The sequence below is a fragment of the Lycorma delicatula genome, chromosome 7, assembly GCF_047948215.1.
Source record: "Lycorma delicatula isolate Av1 chromosome 7, ASM4794821v1, whole genome shotgun sequence".
In the NCBI taxonomy this organism is placed as follows: Eukaryota; Metazoa; Arthropoda; class Insecta; order Hemiptera; family Fulgoridae; genus Lycorma; species Lycorma delicatula.
The window spans coordinates 102959512-102987312 of record NC_134461.1 but is presented as its reverse complement, the minus strand read 5'-3'; the positions used below and the strand labels follow the sequence as shown (position 1 = coordinate 102987312).

The window sequence follows — 27801 nt, the reverse complement described above, 5'->3', positions numbered from 1 at the left end:
CTATAACAATTACTGCTTTTATAAAATGCACAAAGATTTATATTCCAAACCAATGCATCATTGAAATTAAACAGCACTGACTACAAAACAAAATGGCATCATAGTAATCCTGCTGACTCCAGCTCTGCAATGTTTCAAAATCACCAGTTTCCACGAGCCAAATGAATTTAAATCCTTGGTGTAATCATAAACTATAAACATTAGTAGTGTTAATTCAATGTTTAACAAAAAATATAACACATAATACCAGAGATGAATGACAAAAAAAACAAAATAAAAAAGAAACTTTTATTTTAAAAAATATTACAAAAACAAATGTAAAAAATTATAAACAAAATATTTTTTTTTTTTTTAAGTACAATATACAAACAGGAAATTATGGCAATTATAAATGAGTATTATGTAAAACCGTACTATTTAAAAGCAATAAAATAACATTTTGATTTTAATTGTTTAAATCTTTTGTTAATAACTCCTTACAATTTACTAAACAATGCTTATACAATTCTACATAATATTATATTAGGTATATATATATATAAAAAAAATTATGTATGTATAACATAAATAAATACATAATTTACACTTGTCAACTACAGAAAATTATAACTAGAAAATTTCCTATTTTAAAAACTTAATATTACACAATTAATACAGTAATTAATCTTAACCCACAGCACAAAAAACATGGTGGCCAAGTTTGATTATTATTAATCCTTAAACTATACGAAAAATATACATTCATTATATTGAAAATACTATCATTCTATTTCAGTTTTAAGTAGAAAATATTATGTGTATTATTCTTGCTTATTTTTTAATAGTATAATATGAAAAAACAAATCAAAATTTCTGGAAAAGTTAGAACAATAAAAGACAATAACTTCTTGAAGTACATTTATTTTATAAAAATCACCCCGGGCATTTAAAAAAAATCATTTAGCTAATCTTAAAAAATTAAAAATTTTTACGATGAAAATATTAATTTTTTATTATAGTGTTATTTGCTTTATATGATTTTTTTGTTTGTTGACAAAGCAATAATATATCAAACTCAGCCGAAAGGTTATACAGAATGTAATTTAGAAAATTTTATATCTTAATTTTAATTTCTTGCCAATAGTTTTAGGATGGGGATGGATCAATTAAATATCACAATTCATATTCTGCTACCTCTGTTACTTTTCAAACTCTGCGAATACCGTATTTATGAAAATAATACATGCATTAATAAATTATAGGTAAACTTATTTTTTAATGATCTTAAAGAAACCCATATTTCATACAATCTGGATTATCAGAAAGCTTCTGCAAAATTTGCTAAGTTGGCATCGATAATAATATATTTTACAAGTTAAATTGTATTATAGCTAGTCAAAGCCGAATTGGTACAGATCTAATGAACAGCATAGCTGTATATCTTGTTGCTTAACAAGCATGGGTTTATAATACTACTCGATTAAAGGCAGTAAATATACGGTACGATTATTGTTTATCCAATCAATGAACAAATTCACGTCTTATATTTATTAGTTACTTACTTAATCCTGAGTTTATATATTATTAAACTAATAATTTATTTATTAGATACTGAGATAAATATGTTAGGCAGTATTATGCAGACTAATCAGCTGTTATTGATTAGTGTTTAAGCCTAAATGTATTTATTTATAGTTTTATAATTGTATAAAATATCCAAGCTGAACATGCATAAGACTGATGTCTACTGTTTATGCTACACTCTTTGCCCTTTGTGCTGGGAGTAGCGAACAACTGTACGGTAGCCTAGGCAATAAGTCATACATAAAAAAATTTCTTTATTCAGGTTTGTGTAAATAATAACTGAACTATGTGCCATTCTAAACATTCAAATGAAACATTAAATCTCTATTTATACAAACCGTTCCCAATTGATTCAGAGACTAACTTGTTTTTATAAATGTTTCTGTTCTAATTTATACTGTATTTGCAGTTAAAACTTGTCCAGTTAATTTTGTGTATCCAAAGAGTAGAAGGTTTTCATCTGATTGCAGCATTTTTTGATTTTCTATTCTTGAAAGTAGTTGAAGTCTTAAGTGAGATTTTAAAAGTAATTTATTCGTGTTAAATTACTAAATTTTTGGTGGCTCTATTCTTATGGTAGTGAATTGGTTTTATTATTTTGCATATTATGTCTAATTTATGTGGAAAAGGCATCATCGCCAAGGGAAAGAAATTATACACAATGTTTTTAATTACATGGCAGGAGAAGCTGCAGTTGGAATGCTTGTTAGTGACCCCTAAAAAGTTGAAGAACATGTTGCATCTGCCACAGGAGTCTCAAAAAGAACAGTTCAACAAAATTACTGATGAAATAGCTCTGCAAAAAATTCATTTCTTCTTGCAAAGGAATGGGGTACTCACCTCACTGTTTGCACCCCAATCTTTAGGTAATTCATCACGCATATGAAAAAATTGGCAAAAACATTAAATTTTTAAATTGAAGCTATGACCTTCACATAATCTTATATATCACCATCAAAGCTTGTTGTCAAATCTATTCTGAGATATAGTCTTAAAATTATTTTTTTATATATTTTTTATTTTCTACTTCTTAGTCTTCACATACTTTACAACTGCGCTAGTGCACAGGTTTGAGCATATTTAGTGAAAGATCGGACATTTTACGGTGGGTGAGTAAATCAAAACACAGGACTAAACCATTTAATTTCCGGATAACCAAGATCTGGTTGATCAAGAGTGTACCCAATGCATTAAACAGTTAGTGCTCGACCTGCTCATACATACACTGTGAAATCGAACGAGCAGTTGCTCGGATCTTACGGCAGGACCCCATTGCACCTCCTTTCCAATTTCCAAACGGCACCCTGACAGCAATTGAAAATATTATCATCTGACGGGTACCACTAGAAGCTAATAGGGGGTTGGAAAATTTTTTCAGAGTGCTAAGACGGTTTTTGAGATTTTCATCTGAAAATTCAGATCTGGTTAAAAAGTACTAAATTTTCCCAAAACTTTGGTCGCTACTGTACAGAATTTCTAGTAGCAACTGTATACCCTAATATATATCTCACTTAAAATTTCTTTCAATAAGAAAGTAAGCATGCAAACAAGGTTGCATAAGTTCAAGGGATACTTTTTACACTTAGCAACTTGAAAATGTAGCTAAAATGTGTTGTCATCAGGAGCAAATCTGTATGCAACATTTCAGAGCAAATGGATAAGCAGAAATACTAAAAAAAATTCAGTTAATTCATTTTTGAAGTGTAAAGTTATTTAGGCATGTTCTGACAGAATTTTTTTACCTCAATGTTTTTGTACATGTAATTTTGTTAATTCTTTTTCATGTTTTTTTTCCCAGACATTTCTGATTGTGAATAATTGATCTTTTGCCTTTCTCTATATCACTGAACATGTAATCTTGTTAATCTATTAGAATGTTCATTTTTTTGAGAAAATGTTCTGTCATGCCTTTCTCTATACTGTTGGTTACGTAATCTTCTTAATTCTTTTGAATGTTCATTTTTAGCCATTACTTTGTCACTATTTTTTTCATCATTTTCTTTATTATTACTGTCATTTTCTTTGTGTTTTCCTTTTTTGAATATTTTATAAGTCAAATTTTCATCTTTGCTTTCATCGTCAGTACCTCTTTTGCAGCTGTTTATTGAACTATAACATCTATCTTCATTTTCCTCCATAACTGATCCTAATAAAATATTTTTTAAAATTATTATAAAGCTCGGTCAGAATATCTAAAACCTATTATAATATATTACATGAGCAATTCTACATGAATTAAGTGTATACAATGGACATTTTTATTATGTATTAATTTGTTCAATTTAAAAATACGCAGAGTATAAAAGAAAATGCTTGAATCTGCTGAATTTTAGAATGTACAATATACATAGTGCTGCTATTGGTTAGTTCTCTTGAAATGCAAGAGATGGAGTTGATTGATGTGAGATTATTTGAATAGATTTAAAAATTAAGTAGATATTTATTTAATTAAAATAAATTATTACTGCTAAAAGTAAATATTTTATCAATTCAAAATAATTTTTAATTGTTAAAAATTATTTTATCTCTAAATTAGCTAAAACCAACAATTTTTAAAAAAACCTATATTTAACTATTTTAAAGTATGGGGTAATACATCAGCGTCATCTGTTGTATTTTGTGAGAACTAACCCATTTATATTGCTTAGTGTCTTGCGTTACGTTACAGATTTTGATTACAAGTCAGTGATTTTTTCCCCTTGTTCCCATATAATTCGTATGACAAAAAATTCTGACAACGCGCCTAAAGAAGTTTTTAGTTAAAAAAAAAATGTATACCGTATTTATACTGATTCCACGAGTAGCATATTTTAGCCCCGTGCTAGCTAGGCAACCATCGCTTAGATCAGATCTGTGCCAATGCAGCTTGGATAAGCTATACAATACTTCTAATTATTTTTCTTTGAGCACATAAACAAATCTGAGGTTACTTAATTAACAGTTCTGGTTTACTTTTACTACACCTAACAAGTACCATCCACACTAAATATTAAAAGAATCTATTTCAATAAATAATTAAATACTATACATAAATAAATGAATGTAATATGTTGAATGGAAGGAAACTAAGGTGATGTAAGACCGTAATAATTACAATTATCAATCTGTACTGAAAGTCATTAAATAAATCACAAGAGATCAAAAGAGTGATCAATAATAATCATAATAATACATAAAGGTTTGGCACATTTATAAATACATATTTAATATATATATATATACATATATATATATTAATTAATAATAAAGCTGTTATATGTAAATAACAGATAAATCAGTTAAAATAATAATTTAACTAATATTTTAATTACAATAATAATAAAAGTTTACTAATCTTTTTTCTTCGGTTTCTTTGGATTACGTGAACGTGATTTTGCTTTACATAATGGGCAGATAGGAGCATTACGATGTATTTGTTGATGGCAGGAGAGACACGATTTCATTGGAGGAGGCTGTTGCCTGTTGGTAAAAAGGAAAAGAAAAACAATGAGATAAATTGTACACAAAAAATGTAGATACAGAAAATTTTAATTAATGTGAATTAAAGTTTCTGAAAACACACTAAATACAAATGGTGCAAAACATGTTTAAGATTCAACTAAAATTTAAGTTCTTTGAAAATAAGGCAACTCCATCATAATATTTTCATGAAAAATGGTGTAGTTGATAATCAGCATAGCAAACTGCATTTTAGTAGCAGAAAAAAAAAATATTTTGAAAACTCAAATAATTCATCAACATACTGACCACTGTGTTAATAAAACTTAATATTATATGAAATATAAACCACCAAAATACAGTAATTATATAACTAAACTTACCATATTAATTCCAATAATCAATTTTCATGGGGACCCACATTTTCTCTTTGTATTGAATTCTATGATTACATTGAAATACATTTATTTTATAATTTGTTGAAATTGTTTACTTTTCAAAAATTTCCACGTCCAGGGCGGCAACAGCTGTACTTAAGTACATTACATATAGCTGGCTAACGGGGTTCTGAGTGTTGTTTCTCGGATATGCTTTTTTCGGCCGATTTTCATCTATAGGCTAATTACAGGACTGGACTTTGCGGCCACCTGCAGATACGGAATTCTTAATGATTATGGAAATGGATTAATACCGCCTTTAGAGCTGGCGATGTGGCGGCCACGGTCAAAGTTATTTGCAGGTGTAACAGAGACCTTTCGTCGTCCACATGCCCCCCCCCCCCCACGATGGCAAGCATGTAGTTAAGGTGCCCATGTTCGGAGCCCATTTGGTGTGTAAGGGCCTGGAGTCAGTGCAGAGACTGCGCATCCGCTCTCTGCCAGGACATATGCCGGTTCCACCGGAGTACTGGAACGGACCTCCAGGGTTGGTAGCCCTGGAGTGGGGGTGTACCCCGGCGGCTAGCCTTACTACAGCAGGGATGAACTGTTCATGCAAACTGAACAACCAAACGTGGCAGAGGGTTCACGCAAACACCCTCGTTTAGAACCGGCCGTTTCGCCTGAGGCAAAACGGAGAAAGAGCGCAGAATCTCGTAAAATTGAAGTTGAGGCTAGGAAAAGCTTGCAAAAAGCTTTCTTCAAAAGCAACGTTCCAAAGCCAAAATACTTAGTTGTTACAAAAGAAGACGGTACTTTCTCGAAGGTGAGTCCATTCCTCATCGCTCGAGAAATAACAAAATGTGCTGGAGGCCCTGTTAAGGAAATTAGGAAAACTTTCACAGAACTTCATGTAGAGACTGTAAATGATATACAGTCACAGAAGATCCTAGGTCTTAAAAAAATTGGAGAACTAACTGTACGTGTTGATCCCCACGGCACGCTCAACACCTCAAGGGGTGTTGTGGTCTGTCGGGATCTTCTTAACTGTACGGAGCAGGAAATTGTAGAAGAATTAGCGCCGCAAGGAGTATTAGAATGTCGGAGGTTGAACATGAGAAGGAATGGTGAAGTCCTACCTTCAGCATCCCATGTTCTTACATTTAACCGGCCTACTTTGCCAGAGAAGATAAGAGCGGGCATACATCGGTTGGATGTGCGGGCATTTGTCCCGCAACCAATGCGATGCTTTAAATGCCAACGCTTTGGTCACACCACTGTTAGGTGTGAGAGGCCGCAAATATGCGTGTGCGGTGATGAAGTTCATGAAGGAGAGCCATGTAAGGAGCCTCCTACCTGTATAAACTGCAGAGGACAGCATTCCTGTAGATCCAGGAACTGTCCTGTTTACAAAGATGAAGTAGCTGTGCAGGAAGTAAAAACCCTGCAAAAAGTCAGCTACTTTGAAGCAAAAAAGATCGTAAACGCCCGCAGACCTAGAGCAACAACAACCTATGCTCAGGCTGCGGCTGCTCTTCCTGCTCCTGCTCCTGCTCCAGTTGCTGTTGATGAGAGTGCAATCATCAACAAACTCGCACCTACCTTGGCTGGCTTAATTGAGAGGATAATTGAAAACAAAATGAAGCCTCTCAGCACTAAAGAACCTGTTAAGCCAAGAATAATTGTACAGCCTCCTGAAGACACATCTCCAAAGCAGAAAGTCGCTCCAATACAGAAGAAAACGGACACTAAACCTGAAATTCAAGTCCGTCTTAGTGAGATTTTAGTCGATGAAAAGAAATTGACAGCTACAGAGTCTGTTATGGAGGCTCCCAAGCCTCCTGTAAATGAAGTGGCCTCTAAGCCTCAGAGGCCACAAAAAATCACACAGGGGGGGCGAGTGTCCCCCCTCCCACAGGCGGTGACCGGTGTGTCCCCCGTGTTAGGGAGTTGCCGCCTCTCAATCGGCGCCGATCCATGCCCGTCGTCGTCGGCGGCTTCGGTGGTCTCCGATTCGGAGACCGGAAGCTACACCGGCGACGACGTTCTCCGCGAACATGATGCCGTTCGCAATATGGAGAAGAAAAGAAAAAAAGGATGGCCGAAAGGAAAACCTAGGACATAATTTAATTAAAAATTAGCGGGTCGATTGTACAATGGAACATCAATGGATGTTTTTCAAACATCCATGAGCTCCAACGCTTGGTACATGACGTAGACCCGATTTGTATATGTCTGCAAGAAACGCATTTCCGCCGAAATGAAAATTTTAAATTAAAAGGATTCGATATATTTCGGCGAGATCAACCGCGAAATGTAAGAGTTAGAGGTGGAGTAGCTATATTAACATCGACTAGAGCTACCACCGAAGCGGTTGTTCTAAACACAAACCTACAAGCGGTCGCCGTTAGAATGAAGCGTCCGCTCCAGGTCACTGTCTGCAGCATATACTTGCCGTATTTTGATTGAAATAAGGATGACATAGAAAGACTAATTTCCGAGCTTACCCCACCTGTTTTACTGGTGGGTGATTTTAATGCTCATAATTCTCTTTGGGGATCAGATCGAGTAGATCCCCGTGGAAGAGAACTTGAAGGGTTCCTGATGAATTCAGAACTTATTATTTTAAACGACGGATCAGGAACCTTTTTCAATGCCAGAGATGGATCGACGTCCTGTATAGATCTTGCACTTATAAGCGGATCGATAGCACCGACGTACAGCTTCCATGTCATAGACGATCTGCATGGAAGCGATCATTTCCCGGTGCAAATTGTAACTGATGTTACAAGAACAATATATCCCATCCCTAAAAGATGGTTATTTGAAAAGGCAGACTGGACGTGCTTCACAGCTAGAACGATACTCCCGGAAACAACTGGAGTTATCGGAGACGATGTCGACGCCATAACAAATGCAATAATTGAATCGGCATCGAGATATATTCCCAAAACATCTGGGAAACTTACGAAAAAACCCGTTCCATGGTGGAACGATGAAATAAGTGAAGCTATAAAAAGAAAGAAAAGGGCGTATAACGCCTTTAAGAAGCGTCCTAGCATAGAAAATCTTGTTGCCTTTAAGAAATACAGGGCGTATGCAAAACGTCTTATGATAGACTCGAAAAAACGATCCTGGCAGCAATACGTGTCATCCATCGACAAAACTACTACTGCATCAGATGTTTGGAGGAAAGTGAAGGCGATTTGTGGGCGTAATGATTTTGCTCCCATAACTAACCTTCAAGATGAAGATGAAATAAAAGACACTCCATATGAAATTGCAGAGCTGTTATCCAATCACTTCGAAAAGGCCAGCAGAACGGCCAACTACGAGGAAGGTTTTTCGAACCAAAAAAGAAGAACTCGAAGGTCTACTAAATTTTAGAACTGAGTATAATTACTCATATAATGTACCATTTAAAATGGAAGAATTCGCGAAAGCGTTGGAAAAAGCAGGTAACACAGCTGCTGGTCCGGATGAAATCCATTATAATATGATCAGGCAGCTGAATACCACTGCAAAACGCAGATTATTAGAACTTTATTATAAAATATGGCGGGATGGAACGTACCCGCAGCAGTGGAAAAAAGCTCATGTTGTTCCAGTACCAAAGAAAAATAAAAATTTAACAGACCCCAATAGCTATCGTCCTATTTCTTTGACGTGTGCTATGGGAAAAATACTGGAAAAAATGATTAATAATCGACTCGTCTGGGTTTTGGAAAAAGAAAACCTGATATCACCGTATCAAGCAGGTTTTCGGCAATACCATTCTACCACTGATCAAATGATCAGCTTAGAGGACATTATATATAACAGCTTTATTAAAAGGAAACATTGTGTCGGAGTCTTCTTTGATCTTCAGAAGGCTTTCGATATGACCTGGCGTCATGGTATAATGCTCCAGATACATGAATGGGGCATTCGTGGCAATCTGCCTATACTGCTCAGCAACTACATGAATGACCGTACCTTCCAAGTACCGTCAACAATGAATATTCATGTGAAAGAATCTTGGAAAATGGCATACCGCAGGGTTCGCCGTTGAGCGGTACCTTGTTTACCATTGCCATTAATAAATTGATACTAGCCATTCCAGTAGAAATCAGCAAAAGCGTCTATGTTGATGATCTGGCAATTGTGTATGCCAGCATCAAGACTGCTATGGTGAGGTACAAATTGCAATGAGCGATCAATGCTCTAAATGAAGTTGCAAGGAATAACGGATTCCAATTCTCACCAGAGAAAACGTGCTGTGTACACTTTTGTAGGAAGAGAATTCCTCATCAAAGTCCTGCGTTGACAATTGACGATAATCCAATACAATATAAAGATAGCGTAAGATATTTCGGACTAGTATTGGATAAATCCCTTACATGGGGATTACATATACAGGACTTGAGTAATAGATGCAAAAGAGCCCTAAACATTATAAAATGTTTATAGAATTTAAATTGGGGCTCAGACAAAGAGACATTATTAAGATTGTATAAAGCATTGGTTCAATCTAAACTAGACTACGGATGTATCGTATATTCATCCGCTAGAAAGTCGCACTTAAGAAAGTTAGACGTAGTTCATAATAGCGGAATAAGATATGCAACAGGCGCTTTCCGCACAAGTCCGGCGGCTAGTCTGATGTCTGAAGCCGAAATAATGCCACTACATTATAGAAGAGAGATCCTTTTGTTAAGATATGCAGCAAATGTATGGGCTTTCCCTGCTCATATAAATAATAAATTGTTTACGAATCATCCTATGGCTGCAGTATATGAACATCGTGCTACCTATTCCAGACCAACCGGAATTAGGTACCACGAATTAAGAAGAAAATATGAAATTGCTATACCAGAGACACTAGCAATTTCTACTAGAGAAATACCGCCATGGCTCTTGCCAGCGGTAAATACAAGTTTAGATCTCTCTCAAGGAGAAATAAAAAAGAAACCAGCAGTGATCATCCAGCAGGAATTTTTAGCAACTGTCAGTAGTTACGAAGAACATATTAGAATTTATACTGACGGTTCTAAAACCGAATATGGTGTTGGATGCTCGATATATGTAAATGAAGAAGCCCACTTTTGGAGACTGCCAGATGTGGCCAGTGTCTACACGGCAGAACTCACTGCAATTCAGCAAGCTCTTCGCTACGCTGAACACTATTGCGAAGAGAGAGTGCTAATATGTTCCGATTCATTAAGTGCACTCGTCGCAATTCGGAACAAGAACATTAAGGATGTCCTAATTGCAAACATCCTGTCCATTTTATACGTACTAAAACAACGAGGACAGCGATGCGTATTTGTATGGACTCCAGGGCATGCTGGTATTACAGGCAATGAAATCGCAGACGAAGCTGCCAGAAAGGCAACAGTCTGCGATGATTTGGATACATTTCCTGTAAGAGTGGCAGATGTTAAAAACCGTCTAACAAATATAGTAAAAAACAAGTGGAACGCTGAATGGAGGAGTTTAAATACAAAATTAAACTCAGTTAAAACTTCTCCTTATAAATGGAAAAGCGACTTTAAGTTGACTCGCCGAGAACAAGTAGCGGTGACCAGACTTAGAATCGGTCACACGCAATTAACAAATTTATATATGTTAACCGGCAAAGTGAGACCAATGTGCGGTGTTTGTAATAAAACACTGACAATCAAGCATCTAATAGAAGAGTGTACCATATATGAGGACCTCAGAAAGAGGTTCCGTCTTACAAATAATATTAGTGCTGATCTGGATAATGGAAATGAAGAAAATATAGTTGCATTTTTACATGCCAGTGGACTTCTTAAAAGTCTATAAAATGGAAGTTTAAAGCTGTGGTAAAAGATACTCTAAGCGGTAGTTTTATATATACATATAAGGGAGTCTCGAAGCGTGGCACGTATAGTGACGGGAGGTAGCCCTCTTGCCTAGGCCATTTTGGCTCACCTGCATTCAAGAGCAGTGAGTCGGGGTGTGACCGATGATGGCATGGGGGACCCTCAAGGGTGGATTGAGGGCGCGAGGCTATGGGTGTACGCCGTGCATGCCTATGGCCTGATATAAGAAGGATTCAACTGCCACGGCACCCTGGCACGACTGATATACTGCTCAACGGCGGTTCTGGTCGCCCCGAGGGTGCTTAAACAAACTATAAATGAGACTTCATAGAAGAAAGAAAGAAAGATATGGTATTGATAAGTTTAATTTTAATTTCATGGTCTTTTGAGAACCTATCTCAAATTTTAATATTGGGGCCCTTTACACCCCATAAGTGTTTGTGATTGTTCTTGTCTTTCATGTTTAAATGTTTATTGTGAAGTTTGTGTTTTTAAATAAAATGTAAGGGCCCTTTACACCCTTACATATGACGATCCTGATTGTGACGAGGGCTAATGACCTTAGCAGTCGATGGCCGTAAAAATTCAGTTAAAAAAAAAAAAAAAATATATATTTTAATGTAATTATAAAATTCAATACCAACTGAAGGTGTGATTATCCCATGTAAATCGATTATTAGAATTAATATGGTAAGTTTAACTTATCTAATTACTATATTTGATGGTTTATATTTTGTTTAATGTATATATATATAAATTAATTAATTTATATTTAATAGATCATCCCTAAGAACAGAACAATTGAAATAGGATGACTTACCTTATTTCATTACATATGGAATGAATCTATTAAATATAAATTAATTTATATTAGTACAGAGGAGTATGGTTAATAAAAGAATTACTTTAAAAAAATAAATAAATATATATGTATAAAATTTACAGAATATTACAGATCATACAAATAAAAAAAAAGGTAAATCTAATCTAGCTGATCATTTGTTAGAATGGAAACATAGAATTACTGATTGCAAAAATAAATATACTAGAGAAATATTACATTTATAAATATAAATAAGAATATAAAATGATGAACTACCAAATTACATTTGAAGATGTTGATTTAATTAACACTTTAAATTCTATTCGTGAGTTAGCTCACATCCTACATTTAATTCTATTACAACCGGCATGCGGGCTATTCTTGTGAATAGAATACAAACAATGATTCTTTAATTCATTTCGAACAGTTCAGAGTAGCTTTTACTGTGATTTATTAGATATTTTAGAAACTACATAATTTTATTCAACATGTGTTTCTTGCTGGCAAAAAGCTAGGATATGGCCACTTCGTTCAAGGCAGTGCTTGATGTTGTACTGATATTTTACTAAAATATTAACATAATATGTTTAATTTTTATTAAGGAAAAAATTACTGTGTTCTTTTATTCTTTTTAGAAAGTTTGTTTTCTAAAATTTGTATGTTTTACGTCGGTGAAGTATTGTTTACTTTGTGGTTTACATGCTATTATTTTGTCTAATGTGAGTTGATGTTTTGATTTTTCCAAGGGTGTTTATTGTTTTATTTTCTAATATTTATTATTTGATCTAAGTAAACATTTTTTTTCAGTATGAATGAATGTTATTGTGTAGACGATCCAAAAACAATAAACCTGATAAATGATCTTATGTCGGATTCATATTCTGATATTGAAGATAATATTAGTTCAAATGAAATTCATCCTAAAATTTTAAATAAGGAATTTTTGATTTTGGATCCGAAGGAAAAACTGATGAGGATAAAAATCCAGATTTTGAAGTAGGGTCAGATTAATATGAGAGTGATGGTAATGCCGATAATAGGTCTAACAATTCCCAAAGTTTTCTTGATCAGGATCCATCAACATGTACTTTTCAGCCTGAGGCCAACAGAAATACCAAAAGAAAGAGAAGTAGTGGGCTGCAAAGTAATCAGATGAAATGCTGGGTTGGTTATTTGATGACAATCAGCCCCTTTTGTTGCTTTATGTTTACCACACTACTTCAAACTGTATCATACAAGAGCTAATTCAAAGAGCTTTTTTTTTAAAAAAAAACTCATTTTTTTATTATATTGACAATATTTTATTTATTAATTAACAAGTGATTTTTTTACTAATAAAATAAAACTTGTATTCCTTTGCTTATAATTATAATATTTTAAAACATAATTGTGAGAACAAATATCATATAAACATTGTTGAAATTTTTTTGATCAAATTCAAGCTATTTTAACATTTTTATTAAGTACAATAAAATTATATTTTTTTTAGATTATTAAATTACAGATTGTGATGATTCAAAGTATGACAAATTTATTAATTTATGTTTATAATAAAAATAGTAAGTAATAATTCTTTCAAAATATCCCTTACATGCCTAGGATTCTGGTACTGGGTACTACATAATGGCTTAGGATTCAGTGTTAAAAACATAATAAAAATACAATTTAATGGTTGGCAATAATGACAACAGAACAAAGGAAAATACTAGATATTAAACATTACATCATTCCAGTACTGGGCAGCAGAATTTGCATAAACATTTATAATAAATTTCAAAAGAAAACAGTTTCAACAAATTATAAAATTACTATGTTTAAATGTAATCATAGAATTCAATACCAATTGAAGATGCAGGATCTGCGAAAATCGATTACTGAGATTAATATGGAAGTTTAACTTATCTATTTACTGTGTTTTGGTGGTTTATATTTATTTCATTTGATATTAAATTTTATTAGTACAGTAGTCAATATGTTGAAGAAAATTTGATTTTTCAAAAAAATTAATATTTTTTTATTTATCTTTTACTAAAAACACATATATAATTTTTATTATCGTTTTACCACAAAGTTTGTTTCATAAAAATAGTTTTTAGTGTATATATATAAATAATATATATATATATTATACATACCATATAATAAAATAAAAACAAAATGCTGATCAAAAAGTTACACACACACACACACACACAAGGCATATGCATATTACTCATCTTCAATGGTTTATAAATCTGAACAATGGGCTTGCATAAAATTTTGTATGAAACTTGATAAATCAGCTATTGAAATTTTTAGAATGCTTTGCAAGACATTTTACAATTCCTTTGGTTAAACGCAGGTTTTTGAATGGCATGCTCATTTTAAGGCTGGTAGAATATTACAAAGAAAATGATCATTTGAGGTAGCCACAAGTAAAATAAGAGAACTCACCATCCATGAGGACTATCGCTGAACAATCCACGAATTATATGATATAATTGAAATTGGTCGTGGAACTTGGCAATAAGATTTAATAATTGAATTTTGAGATACTTCATGTTGCTAAAAATTTTGTCCCTTAGATACATTTTGTGTGGGACAAATTTCTGTCTCATACACAAAAGCAGTGGCTTGTTGATGTGGGTTGTGAGCTTCATGACATGAATAACAACAATCCTACTTTCATCTTTAGTTATAACTGGATATGAAAATTGAGTTTATGGATATAATCCAGAGACAAAACAACAGACACTAAAGCTGAAGAAGGTATGACAGGTCAAAAGTGCATGCTCGTTGTGTTCTTTAACATCAAAGATGTTCATCGAGAATATTTCTGCTGGTGTTAAGTGAATTCTGCCTTTCATGTGATGTTTAGAGGTGATGGAGAGAAATCATACAGCAAAAAGACCAGAAATTTGAAAAACAAAATTGACGACAGCAATGGGCTCACACACACTTCCCTCAAAACTATGCAGTCTCTGATAAGAAGATAATATAGCAGTCGTTCCACACCCTTCATACTCTCCAGATGTACTTTCCTTTGTTTCCTAAATTAAAATTGAAGCTGAAAGGTTGCTGCGTTTCAATAAAATCTTAGTTTTGTGTGTGTGTGTGTATATATATTCATATATTTAATTAAATAATTCCTTCATGACTGAGGATACGAGATCCCACAGAAATATTTCATGATAAAACTAAGGTAAGATATGTCTTATCTCAATATTCTGAACTAGGTGGTTTATAAAAATAGAATTAAAAAAAAAAATATATATATATATATACATTATATTTATTCAAAAATAAGGCCCACTTGATTATACATCTATCTTATACTGGAAATGCCGATGAAACAGCTGTCTTTTTTTAAATGCTGAAGAACACAACTATAAAGAAATTGGCCAATCTACTGTTGAAAACAGCTGGAGCAGAAAAAATGAGATGCACAGTTACATTAGCCATTTGTCCAGATGAAAAAAATTCTCTTATGTCATTTTTAAAAGAAAAACTCTGCCAAAGGGAAAACTACAGGAGGTTTACATGTTCGTGTACAAGATAAGGGGTGGATGGAGCGAAACTAATGTGCGACTGGCTAGAAGTCGTTTGCAATTGCAGCTCTGGATCAATGTTAAAGAAACGAGGACTTCTAGTTTTAGATAGCTTCCGTGGCCATCTTGAAGATTTTGTGAAGAATCGAATCAATGAAATGCATACAGATGCTGCAGTTATTCCAGGAGGCCTCACTTCTGTGCTGCAACCCTTGGATGTGAGCATCAATAAGCCACTCAAGGACCACGTTAAGAAGTTTTACACTAAATGGTTGGCAGATGAAGATCACACAATTACGAAGAGTGGACAAATGCAGAATCCTTCAATAAAGCTTCTTTGCAAGTAGATTGTCAAAGCCTGGGGAAATTACTCCAAAAATGATAATCAAGAATTTCAAGAAGACTAGCATCTCTTGCACATTGGATGGAACGAAAGATCACCTTATATGTGAGGATTCTGATGACACTGAGGAAGAGACTGACATTGATGATGGTGAAGATCAGGATGATGATGAAAGCAGCAGTGACTCGGAGTAAACAACTGTGTTCTAGGTAATTAAAATACAATACCGCACTTTTTGCATTGTTGTTAAAATAATGACAATTGGTTTGAACTATAAATTCTTAAGTTGTTCATTTCTGCTCTCAGACATACCGGTACCTGTAAACCTGAACAAAGCCATGACCCTGATGTCAAATAGCATGCATCCTCAGATAACAAGACTTTTTTATCCGTATAACTTACAGTAGTTGGTGTTTAATGAAACATACTAAATTCATAGTTTGGTAATACAGTTATTTTTATTTTCATTTTCCAAAATACCTGTTTGTAAGACCTGCCTTGAATACAAGATCCCCAAATTTTATGGTATAATTGCATTAAAAAAAAGGGAATCTTATTTTTTTAAATATTCTTAAAATATATATATATATATTAGCACCGCTGTTCTAATAAAATTTTGTATTAATTTACATATAAACAACCAGAACATAGTAAATAGAAAGTTAAACTTTCCATATTAATAACAAGAATAGATTTTCATGGGATCCTTCATCTTCAGTTTTATTAAATTTTAAAATTAGATTAAAACATATTTATTTGTTAATTTGGTGAAATTGTTTTGTGAAAATTTTGAAATTTAATATGGATGAATACGCAGATTCTACTATCCAGTATTGTGTTTTGGTGATTTATATCTCATTTAATATTAAATATATATTTATATAAAAATATATATATATGAAATTGAAACACTAAAAAATATATGTATATACATATTATATATTTCTTTCTACTCAGTTATTGAATTTAAATCAACTGCTTTGCTGTATTAGAATCTTCTGATAGACAATAAAATTAATTGGTACCACATTTAAACAAATTTTCAAACATGAATTACAGCTATTGTGTTATTTAAGAAAATAATATATATACTAGCCATAAAATTCAGTTTACCAGATGTGTAAATATGAAACCGGAATTTTTGTACAGAAAATACATGTTTATTGTATGAAAATGATAAAAAACATTTTATTCAAAATATTGTCCATCGCTAGCTATACATTTTTCCCATCTCTGACAATTTATGAATGCCACGCCAAAAAAATGTTGCTCTTTTGAGGCAAACCAGTCATCGAGCCATTTTCAGAAGTGAAGCGCTGCTCAGAAAGTGCGTGTCCCATCAATGCAAATAAATTGTAGTCAGACGGAGCCAAGTCTGGTGAGTAAGCAGCATGAGAAAGTATTTTCCAACTGAACGCCTCAATCATTTCCTTGACCAATTTTGCTATGTGTGATGGTGCATTATCATGTAGTAAAATCACTTTGTGTTGTCTTTTTTTATATTCTGTTGTTTATCATGCAATGATTGATTCAAATCGATCATTTGTTGTCGTTAGTGTTCAGCATTAACAGTTTCGACAGGTTTTAGCAGCTCATAATAGATCACACTGTTCTGACCTCAACAAATACAGAGCATTGTCTTATTTCCATAGCAATTTGGCCTTGAAATCAATGTTGATGGTTTGCCTGGAGTTACTCATGATCTTTTACGCTTGGGATTCTCGAAAATATCCACTTTTCATCACCTGTCATAATCTGATGGAGAAATGACTTTCTTTTGTACCTGGCAAGCAGCATTTCGCAAGTGGTTTTTAGGTTTTCTTGCTGTCTTTCATTCAGTTCATGCAGAACCCATTTTCCCATCTTCTGGATCTTTTCCATGGCTTTCAAACGTATGGAGACAGCTTCTTGTGTTATATTTAATTGATCCGCAAGTTGTTGCGTTTGAGAGTCATCCTCATCCAACACTGCTTGCAATTTGCTGACTTCAAACATTTTGGTGGTCTTCAACCTTTTTCATTTCTCACATCAAAATCGCCACTTTTGAATTTTTTAAACCACTCAAAGCACTGTGATTTACCAAGAGCATGCATGCTCACTGTAAGTTTCGACAAACATTCGATGTGATTCTGCAGCAGTTTTCTTTTAAATGGTTTTCTTTAAAATCAATGCTGTCCGCAAATCATAATTTGTAAGTACAAAACTCGACATTTTCAATGCTAATTGAAACTATGCTGTTGTGTAAAACTTGTATTGTTGTGAGTTGAAAATCTTTGTCAGCTGTCAAATAAAGAAAATGGTGCCAATGATGTGGTTTGATGGTAACTACATTGACAGCTAGGGCCATCAATGGGTAAATTGCGGTTTTATATTTATACACCTGGTATTCTAATTCAATGACCAAGATACAATAATTAACATAAATCATGATACATTTTTAATGGTTTCTAATTATTTTCAAGTAAAAAATATTCTTTTTGAAAAAGCAGAAATCTGACAAAATGCTAAATGGAAGTAATAAGAAATAAAAAACAATAACTAGAATAATTAATTTTTTAAAACATTAAAATTATAAGGATAAACTGTAATAATATACAGTGGAATGAATAATGAACATGTATAGTAAAACTCTTGAATTATTCAAAATCATTAGACTTATGTCAATTTTAATTTTTGATTTATTAACATTTAAAAACATACTAACAGTTCACTATAAAATGATTATTAAAAAAAAAAATAAAAACATTAGATAAATACAAGAGTTAAATAAAAATTAAGCACAATAAAACATAATTGTGTTTACTTACACTTATTGATATATAGAAGAAACTTGCAACATAAGCATTACAAAAATTGGAAAACAAAAAAATGTTTCAAAACCATTTAAAAAAAATAATTTAAAATCTAAAATGACACGGGCATTTTGAATCATTATCAGTAGATACTGAGAAAACAGTACATAAAAGGTAAATAAAATAAATAATGTTGGCAATGTGAGTTGGAGGTTAATGGTTTAGGAAACAAAACTTTAAGCATCTGATTGGGGGTTGCCTAAAATTAAAAAGTTGTTTTTATTTTACTATTATTCTATAAACTCCACATAACTTTTATTTTCTGTTAGAAATAAAACATTTTATAGTGTATTGTTAGTATGTTTTTTAAAATGAAAATTTATTATTATTATTATTCATTAATACATATATATTTTTTTATGTACTGTTTACTTTGTATTTACTGATGATTTTTAAAATGTAGATTAAAATATCTTGACCAGCTAGTTTTTAGGTTTTATTTATAATTTGTTGTAAAAGGCTTTGAACACTTTTTTGTTTTAATTTTATTTCATTAACTGTTTAGAAGAGTTCTTTCTTTAAATTTAAGCAGTACATCTTGATAATTAATAAAAAGTAATTAGTAAAAAAATTTGTTGTTTATAAATAACAATAAATAAACAATTGTTGTTTATAAATAGATTATTAAAGTATGATTCTTTTTCAACAAACAAAAAGTTATTTGAAATATTATCTGATTTTGCTGCACCATTTTTAAATGTTTGATTGCTGCAAGTGTTTCACTTTCTTATTTTTTTTGGAAAAAAAAACCTTTTTTTGAAGAGTAGTGGAATCATATTGCTAAATTAAATAAAATTAGGTACCTAGGTTCTTTATATACCATTCATGGCTTATTTCTACATATTGGACTTCTCAGTGCTTAACATTTTACCATATTAGAGCATCTCAGTGAAATTTTGACACAAACTTTAAAGTATTCCCAATGAAACGAATAACTTTTTAATCCTGTTGTAAAATACTGAACATAACAAAACAGCTTTCTCATTTAGCTATCAAATCTAAAATATGAATTAAATACTGATTATATACATAGATATCAAGGTCAGGTAGACATCACAAAAAAAAAAAAAAACAATTTTTCATTCAAATATTTTCTAACACAGAAAATCAAATAATCGCACAAACATTCTGATCAAGTCTTTGAAGGTCAATACACTGCAATAAAGGAGTCCATGAAATACTAATAATTTAATAGAAAAACATTTATGCTCAATTTATTCTGTAAACGAAATTTTAAAATTCTGACTTGCTCATTATTTAGTGAAGGAATACTTAGAAGAATTTTTAAATATAAGTTTTAATTACACTGAGGTTCAACATTTTGATAAATATCTTAGTTTAAATCTTTCTTTCAATTTGTTTTTATTTATAATAAAAATATCTTCTGGAACACACTCCCATCATCATAATTTTTTTTTTGTCTACAGTCATTTGACTGATTTGATGCAGCTCTCCAAGATTCCCTATCTAGTGCTAGTCGTTTCATTTCAGTATACCCTCTACATCCTACATCCCTAACAATTTGTTTTACATATTCCAAACGTGGCCTGCCTATACAATTTTTCCCTTCTACTTGTCCTTCCAATATTAAAGCGACTATTCCAGGATGCCTTAGTATGTGGCCTATAAGTCTGTCTCTTCTTTTAACTATATTTTTCCAAATGCTTCTTTCTTCATCTATTTGCCGCAATACCTCTTCATTTGTCACTTTATCCACCCATCTGATTTTTAACATTCTCCTATAGCACCACATTTCAAAAGCTTCTAATCTTTTCTTCTCAGATACTCTGATTGCCAAGTTTCACTTCCATATAAAGCGACACTCCAAACATACACTTATAAAATCTTTTCCTGATATTTAAATTAATTTTTGAAGTAAACAAATTATATTTCTTACTGAAGGCTCGTTTAGCTTGTGCTATTTGGCATTTTATATCGCTCCTGCTTCGTACATCTTTAGTAATTCTACTTCCCAAATAACAAAATTCTTCTACCTCCATAATCTTTTGTCCTCCTATTTTCACATTCAGTGGTCCATCTTTGTTATTTCTACTACATTTCATTACTTTTGTTTTGTTCTTGTTTATTTTCATGCGATAGTTCTTGCGTAGGACTTCATCTATGCCGTTCATTGTTTCTTCTAAATCCTTTTTACTCTCGGCTAGAATTACTATATCATCAGCAAATCGTAGCATCTTTATCTTTTCACCTTGTACTGTTACTCCGAATCTAAATTGTTCTTTAACATCATTAACTGCTAGTTCCATGTAAAGATTAAAAAGTAACGGAGATAGGGAACATCCTTGTCGGACTCCCTTTCTTATTACGGCTTCTTTCTTATGTTCTTCAATTGTTACTGTTGCTGTTTGGTTCATGTACATGTTAGCAATTGTTCTTCTATCTCTGTATTTGAACCCTAATTTTTTTAAAATGCTGAACATTTTATTCCAGTCTACGTTATTGAATGCCTTTTCTAGGTCTATAAACGCCAAGTATGTTGGATTGTTTTTCTTTAATCTTCCTTCTACTATTAATCTGAGACCTAAAATTGCTTCCCTTGTCCATATACTTTTCCTGAAACCAAATTGGTCTTCTCCTAACACTTCTTCCACTCTCCTCTCAATTCTTCTGTATAGAATTCTAGTTAAGATTTTTGATGCATGACTAGTTAGACTAATTGTTCTGTATTCTTCACATTTATCTGCCCCTGCTTTCTTTGGTATCATGACTATAACACTTTTTTGAAGTCTGACGGAAATTCCCCCTTTTCATAAATATTACACACCAGTTTGTATAATCTATCAATCGCTTCCTCGCCTGCACTGCACAGTAATTCTACAGGTATTCCGTCTATTGCAGGAGCCTTTCTGCCATTTAAATCTTTTAATGCTCTCTTAAATTCAGATCTCAGTATTGTTTCTCCCATTTCATCCTCCTCAACTTCCTCTTCTTCTTCTATGACACCATTTTCTAATTCATTTCCTCCGTATAACTCTTCAATATATTCCACCCATCTATCGACTTTACCTTTCGTATTATATATTGGTGTACCATCTTTGTTTAACACATTATTAGATTTTAATTTATGTACCCCAAAATTTTCCTTAACTTTCCTGTATGCTCCGTCTATTTTACCAATGTTCATTTCTCTTTCCACTTCTGAACACTTTTCTTTAATCCACTCTTCTTTCGCCAGTTTGCACTTCCTGTTTATAGCATTTCTTAATTGCCGATAGTTCCTTTTACTTTCTTCATCACTAGCATTCTTATATTTTCTACGTTCATCCGTCAGCTGCAATATATCGTTTGAAATTCAAGCTTTTCTACCAGTTCTCTTTATTCCGCCTAAGTTTGCTTCTGCTAATTTAAGAATTTCCTTTTTAACATTCTCCCATTCTTCTTCTATATTTTCTACCTTATATTTTTTACTCAGACCTCTTGCGATGTCCTCCTCAAAAATCTTCTTTACCTCCTCTTCCTCAAGCTTCTCTAAATTCCACCGATTCATCTGACACCTTTTCTTCAGGTTTTTAAACCCCAATCTACATTTCATTATCACCAAATTATGGTCGCTATCAATGTCTGCTCCAAGGTAAGTTTTGCAGTCAACGAGTTGATTTCTAAATCTTTGCTTAACCATGATATAATCTATCTGATACCTTGCAGTATCGCCTGGCTTTTCCCAAGTGTATATTCTTCTATTATGATTTTTAAATTGGGTGTTGGCAATTACTAAATTATACTTCGTGCAAAACTCTATAAGTCAGTCCCCTCTTTCATTCCTTTTGCCCAGCCTGTATTCACCCACTATATTTCCTTCCTTGCCTTTTCCAATGCTTGTATTCCAATCTCCAACTATTATTAAATTTTCATCTCCTTTTACGTGTTTAATTGCTTCATCAATCTCTTCGTATACACACTCTACTTCATCATCATCATGGGCGCTTGTAGGCATATAGACGTTAACAATCGTTGTCGGTTTAGGTTTTGATTTTATCCTTATTACAATGATTCTATCGCTATGCGTTTTGAAATACTCCACTCTCCTCCCTATCTTCTTGTTCATCACGAAACCTACTCCTGCCTGCCCATTATTTGACGCTGAATTAATTACTCTAAACTCACCTGACCAAAAGTCGCCTTCCTCTTCCCACCGAACCTCACTAATTCCTACTATAGCCATGTTCATCCCATCCATTTCCCTTTTTAAATTTTCTAGCCAACCAACCTTTTTTAAGCTTCTAACATTCCACGCTCCGACTCGCAGAATGTTATTTTTCAATCTTCTGGTGACCCCTTCCTTAGTAGTCCCCACCCGGAGATCCGAACGGGGGACTATTTTACCTCCGGAATATTTTACCAAGGAAGGCGCCTCCATTATTGTTATGTGAAAATGCAGAGCCACATTTTCTTGGAAAAAAAAACAGCTGTAGTTTTCCATTGCTTTCAGCTGCGCAGTACTCAGAGGACTGAGCGATGTTGATATGGCCGTTTAAGTCATTGTGACTCACGCCCCTAACAACTACTGAAAGAGCTGCTGCCCTCTTTCAGGAATCATTCCTTAGTCTGGCTCTCAACAGATACCTCTCCGATATGGTTGCACCTTTGGTCCAGCTACTCTGTATCCCTGAGCACTCAAGCCCCCTCACCAACGGCAAGGTCTCATGATTCATAGAGGAGGATCATCATAATTAATATTCATAAATTTATACATAGTACACAAAAAAAATTAATTAACATACACTCTTCTGTGTTTGCTTGTAAATTGTTTGACAATTGTTTATATGACTCTATCCTTTATCTGTTTACTATAATTGCAAAATAATGGAATAACAGTTTTGTTATATAAATTGTTATACTTACACATACACAAAACTGATAAAAACCATTACTTAATGACCAACCAGTGTACAAATATAACTCAAGTATATGTTTATTTGTAATTAATAATTAATAATTATTATTGTTATAATATAATAATATACATATTATTATATGTTATAATAATTAATAATTATTTAATAAAATGTAAAAAGTAAATGCAATGTGATATATGTGATATTAATACAAACTATTAAAATAAAAAGGAATTCCACATACTATTTAACAGGCCCAATCTTAAACAATGCTGGTAGTAACTGTGTATAGAAAAATTAAATGCTGTTAATGGAACAGTTATGATAATTGAAAAAAAAAAGAAATTATGATAACTGTAAAAATAAAGAAAAAATAACAAATATAAGCAATACCTAAATGTTGGAGCAGGACCAGGTAATGGTGGCAAAGGACGGTGATCAACTTTACTTGTACTAGGAAGTAATTGTAGCGGAGGCTGAACTGGTGCAAGAAATGCAGATGCAGCAGCTGCTTGATGTGCAGCCGCATAACTGGTAATAGTGGCTTCAGGCCTCCACTCACCCCCTTTGAAATGTTTCTCAAAATACGTTCTGGCAGAAAACATTCTGAAACACCATTGCCTTAGAAACAGAAACAAGGTACAAGGTAATAGAAAATATACACGTACCATTATATAAATGTTTATATTTATTCAATTGCTGATTTCTTTTTAAGTCAAAAATACTCTTATAAATCATAAGATATAGAATAAAAAATATATAATGGTATTAGTTTATATGTTATAATATATGAATTTTATTTCCTATAATAATAAATATTTTATACCAGTTACCCATTCTTCGTACAGGTAAAAATGTACTTTGCCTGGTTCTTAGTATTACCCGATAAAATACCACTAAGAGGTGACTGTACATATTTCATTTCTCATTTAAAAAAAAATCTTTAATAACTTCTTTTATGTCTTTTAATTCAGTAACTGGAGGCAGGTGCAGCCAGTTGCATTCTAATACAGTAACAGTGACTGTGTTAGTTAAGCTGCCACACCATACACTTGCTTATCACACCCCTTAAAAAATCAAAATTAAAGAAAACCCAAAAATGATTTCTAGATATTTATCTGAAGAGTATTTGCAAGCCCTAATAAAGTGAATATCAAAGTATAGTTGGAAACGGGGAAAATTTGCAACTATTGTTCAATGTTTTTTTTACCTTTCTTTTACCTCTTTCAAGGTCGAATTTTGAAAAATCTTGAAATTGGTTTTTAGATAATTACATGAAAATTACACACGCAAAAATCAAGTTACTATCTTTATCTATTATCAAAAAATGAAAAAAAAAAAAAATGGCTGGTTTAAAAAAATTCAAAATCCATTTTAACCCTTTAAACTCAAAATTTCAAAAAATCTAAAAAATAGTTTTTAGAGGTTCACATGAAGATTACACACAACAAAAATCAAGTTGATACCTTCATTTGTTACTGAGAAATAGGAAAAAGTATAAAAAATAGTAATTTCATTGTTACTTCATTTTAACCCTTTTAACTCAGATTTTCAAAAAATCCTTTCTTAATGTGCACTAATACTGTAAAATGAACTTGTATATAAATTTTTATCAGTTTAACTTCAATATCTTTGCTGGGCGTTAATGAATTCAGTCAGGACAAGTTGCTTTTTAGGTATATATATTCTATATAATTTTTTTTTAGATCTTACATCAATTCAGAAGATCTATCAATTAATAGACTTTTTCTGTAAAAGAAAAAATAAATATGAGGAGTATGCCAATTGCTACTGACTGCCTACAAAAAAAAATCTAATTAAAAAATTATCAACAATATTATTTATTCAACATGATGAACAGTTCATTTACCAATTCTGTACAGTAATACCTATTACTTTTGCAAATCCTTGTTGAAAAACTCTGTTACCAAGGGATTTAGCTACAGTTTCATCTCACTAAAGAAATAGTAATTTTTCTAGTTATCAAGGGAGATAGGAGGGTAATAAAAATTGTCCTACTTATTCAACTAAATTTTTTGTGTGATCACTGGAGTGGGAATGCAGCATGCATTGTTATGTAGAATAATCCCTTTGTAAGCAACTTATATCATTGTTTTGGAATAATCTGAACATTCTTCAGTACTGCATAAAGAATTTTTATTATTTTGCAGTCAAATATTCCATAAATTCTGCCAGCAAAACTTCCTTCTCGCAGAATACTGAAGCTATAATTTTCATTTCAATAATGTTTGTTTTAATTTTTGCCTTGTTAGGTGAACAAGTATAAATTTACTTGTTTACCTAACGAAATTTTAATATAACTGTTTTGTTTATTATCTCATTAATATAAAAACTGTTATGGATCTAGACTATGTTGCATTCTTCTAGTAGCTAAAAAAAATTTTTAATTTTGCAACCAGCCCGTCACAGCTGGCAGGGTCGACAAACAACATGAAACAAATTCCATGTTTTTCTGTCATTGCTTTATCAGAACTAAAACTTAATAGAATAATTACCAAATGTGATTCTAAAAAGATTAAAGATTGCTAGTAGGTACTGTGTTCCTATGGGAACCAATTTATCTTTAAAAGCCAAAGCCCCAAATATATTTTATCAATTTACCATTCTGTTTTTAGGCTTTACTTATTTATTTGTCTTTTTTCATGAGTTAATGAAAGTAATATGCTGCTATATATATAACACATGTTCAGGTCTTTCTAGTAAATCTGTGATAGTGTTACATACTAATCCATTTAGTATATACATTATTACAATTATCCATTAGTACAGCTGCCAATTAGCAATAAAATGGAAAACAATCTGCTCATGTTAAAGTAAAACTATCAGCTTAAGTTCTGATGAAAATGAGTTTGACCAGGATAATAACTGATTTAACTACCATAAAAAAACAGACTTACACAATGAGATAAAAAATAAAGTGTTGTATTGAAAGAATCTTTACTAAGTGTTAGAAAATCAATAATAATGAGGAAAATACATTTTTAAAGTTCAGTGAGAAATAATTATAAATGATTCTTTTACTTGTACTCTACTAAATGATTTTAAACAAAAGACTGTCTTCTTATTTTTTTAGACAAATGCAAAAATGTCAGCTTCAATTCAAGTATTATGTGTAAATCAAAAGTGAAACTAACATAAATTTTTTAACAAAAAAGATGAGTATTTAGATGAAAGATAATGTAACTGGTTTCTATTTCAAAACAATTTTACTTGATTTATTAAAAAAAATTGTTATGCAAGCACATACTGGTCTCAAACTGGAACCAACGGTGCAGTATGAAAAATATTACATTGTCAAATAAGGAATGATAGTAAAAACGATCAGCAAAAAGAAAGAATAAAAAAAAGAAAGCAAGAAAGGGGATTTATTTATTAGTTCCAAGGTGTTGAAAGAACCCACTGCAACCAAATTATATTAAAGTAATAAAAGAGATAAGAACAAAGCTATGAAGAAAGTTTTATGCCTGGATGGCTTTTCAGACTGTTGCATAAATAGTGTAATAACTCGTATAGTACTGAATAATAGTATACAGTTTTTGAGTGTACAAAAAGTATAGCACTTTACTTCTAAACAGTTGATTACTTTTCTAATTTTCATGAAAGTTTTACATTTTAAACACAAAAAAATTCTTTTAATAATATATATTTCCATCTTTATCATCTAGTAATCTTAAGATTATATTACTGCAAGAAATGCTATCAACAAAATCTCACAAACAAAACAAAGGAGTGAACAAATTCTCTTGACTGTTAGATTATAAAGGTATAATGATAAAAAAGGAAATATAATAATTTATTTTTAACAAAGAACAAATAAGAAAAGCTAAACTATTGTTAAAATCATTAAACATTAGTTTTTCAATAAACAACAATAGAAATTGCATCCATATGGTGCAGACAACTGATAGCACATTTCACCAATTGATGAAACATAACAGGCAATTTCTTGTTATTGCTAGTATATAATAGAATTTATCAAAGAAATTACTTTTATGACATCTATGTTTTTCTTTGCTCAAGTGTAAGATATTGAAGTAGATATTAAAACTTTTTTTGCTACAATTGCAAAAAAATTTAAAAATATACAAATTTATAAGCTATTTATTTAATCACAAGGGAATGACTAATTAAATAGAATGGTATTTTTTTAAATAATGATGAAAAATGTGAGAA

At 32.1% G+C, this 27801-nt stretch overlaps 1 protein-coding gene across 2 annotated transcripts in view; it reads right to left on the bottom strand.

Moving 5' to 3' along the window:
- Positions 1-274: 274 nt before the first annotated feature.
- LOC142327383 (zinc finger C4H2 domain-containing protein) overlaps positions 275-27801 on the bottom strand; it is a 40907-nt gene continuing 13380 nt past the window's right edge. Inside the window, exons 4-5 of one of the 2 annotated variants that reach the window (XM_075370391.1) lie at positions 24001-24228; positions 275-5022 (exon numbers count right to left, since the gene is read on the bottom strand). In XM_075370391.1, the coding sequence (XP_075226506.1) occupies positions 4893-5022; positions 24001-24228 (358 nt within the window). In that variant the 3' untranslated portion in view covers positions 275-4892. The remainder of the gene's footprint in view (positions 5023-24000; positions 24229-27801) is intronic. The other variant, XM_075370392.1, reaches the window with a different exon arrangement.